Source organism: Atta colombica, unplaced genomic scaffold, assembly GCF_001594045.1.
Source record: "Atta colombica isolate Treedump-2 unplaced genomic scaffold, Acol1.0 scaffold14, whole genome shotgun sequence".
In the NCBI taxonomy this organism is placed as follows: Eukaryota; Metazoa; Arthropoda; class Insecta; order Hymenoptera; family Formicidae; genus Atta; species Atta colombica.
In genome coordinates this window covers 710,363-710,873 of record NW_017259228.1, presented here as the reverse complement: position 1 = coordinate 710,873, position 511 = coordinate 710,363, and the positions used below count along the sequence as shown (strand labels likewise).

General features: G+C 25.0%; 1 protein-coding gene across 1 annotated transcript in view; it reads right to left on the bottom strand.

The window, feature by feature from the left end:
• LOC108684732 (CAD protein) overlaps nt 1–511 on the bottom strand; it is a 29,611-nt gene that overhangs the window by 19,868 nt on the left and 9,232 nt on the right. The window contains exon 12 of the mRNA XM_018189194.1: nt 182–333. Within this exon, the coding sequence (XP_018044683.1) occupies nt 182–333 (152 nt within the window). The remainder of the gene's footprint in view (nt 1–181; nt 334–511) is intronic.

Below are 511 nucleotides of genomic sequence, written 5' to 3'. Positions count from 1 at the left end.
TTTAAAGATTTTCATTATTTCAATTTCCTTTTTTATCAATATTATTGAGAAATATTAATATCAATATTATAAATTTTTAGTTTCCATCTCCAAAATGGTACTCTTCTGATGAAGTATTATAATAGCGTAAGTATAGTTAGTTATCATTTATATAAAGATAGTTCTTCCACAATATAATTACCTTAAAACTTCCTACGGAGAGTAAAATACCTCTTTGAGGTATATGAAAACCGGTGCTCATCATGCCTTTTAGATAAGCTTCGTAACGATTCTCACCGAAACAAGCTACTTCTCCAGTAGACACCATCTCGACACCCAACGTTACATCAGCGCCTTCAATTAAATCAATAGCAATATAATATCAATATTTAAATAATTTTTTTAAAACTATATAAATCGATTGTATAATACTAATAATATTCTATTTAAATTTTAAACATTCCTTAAAATTTGAGTTTAAATAATCTAAAAGAGATTAAAACAAAGTTAATTATAAAAAAAAATAGGTTTG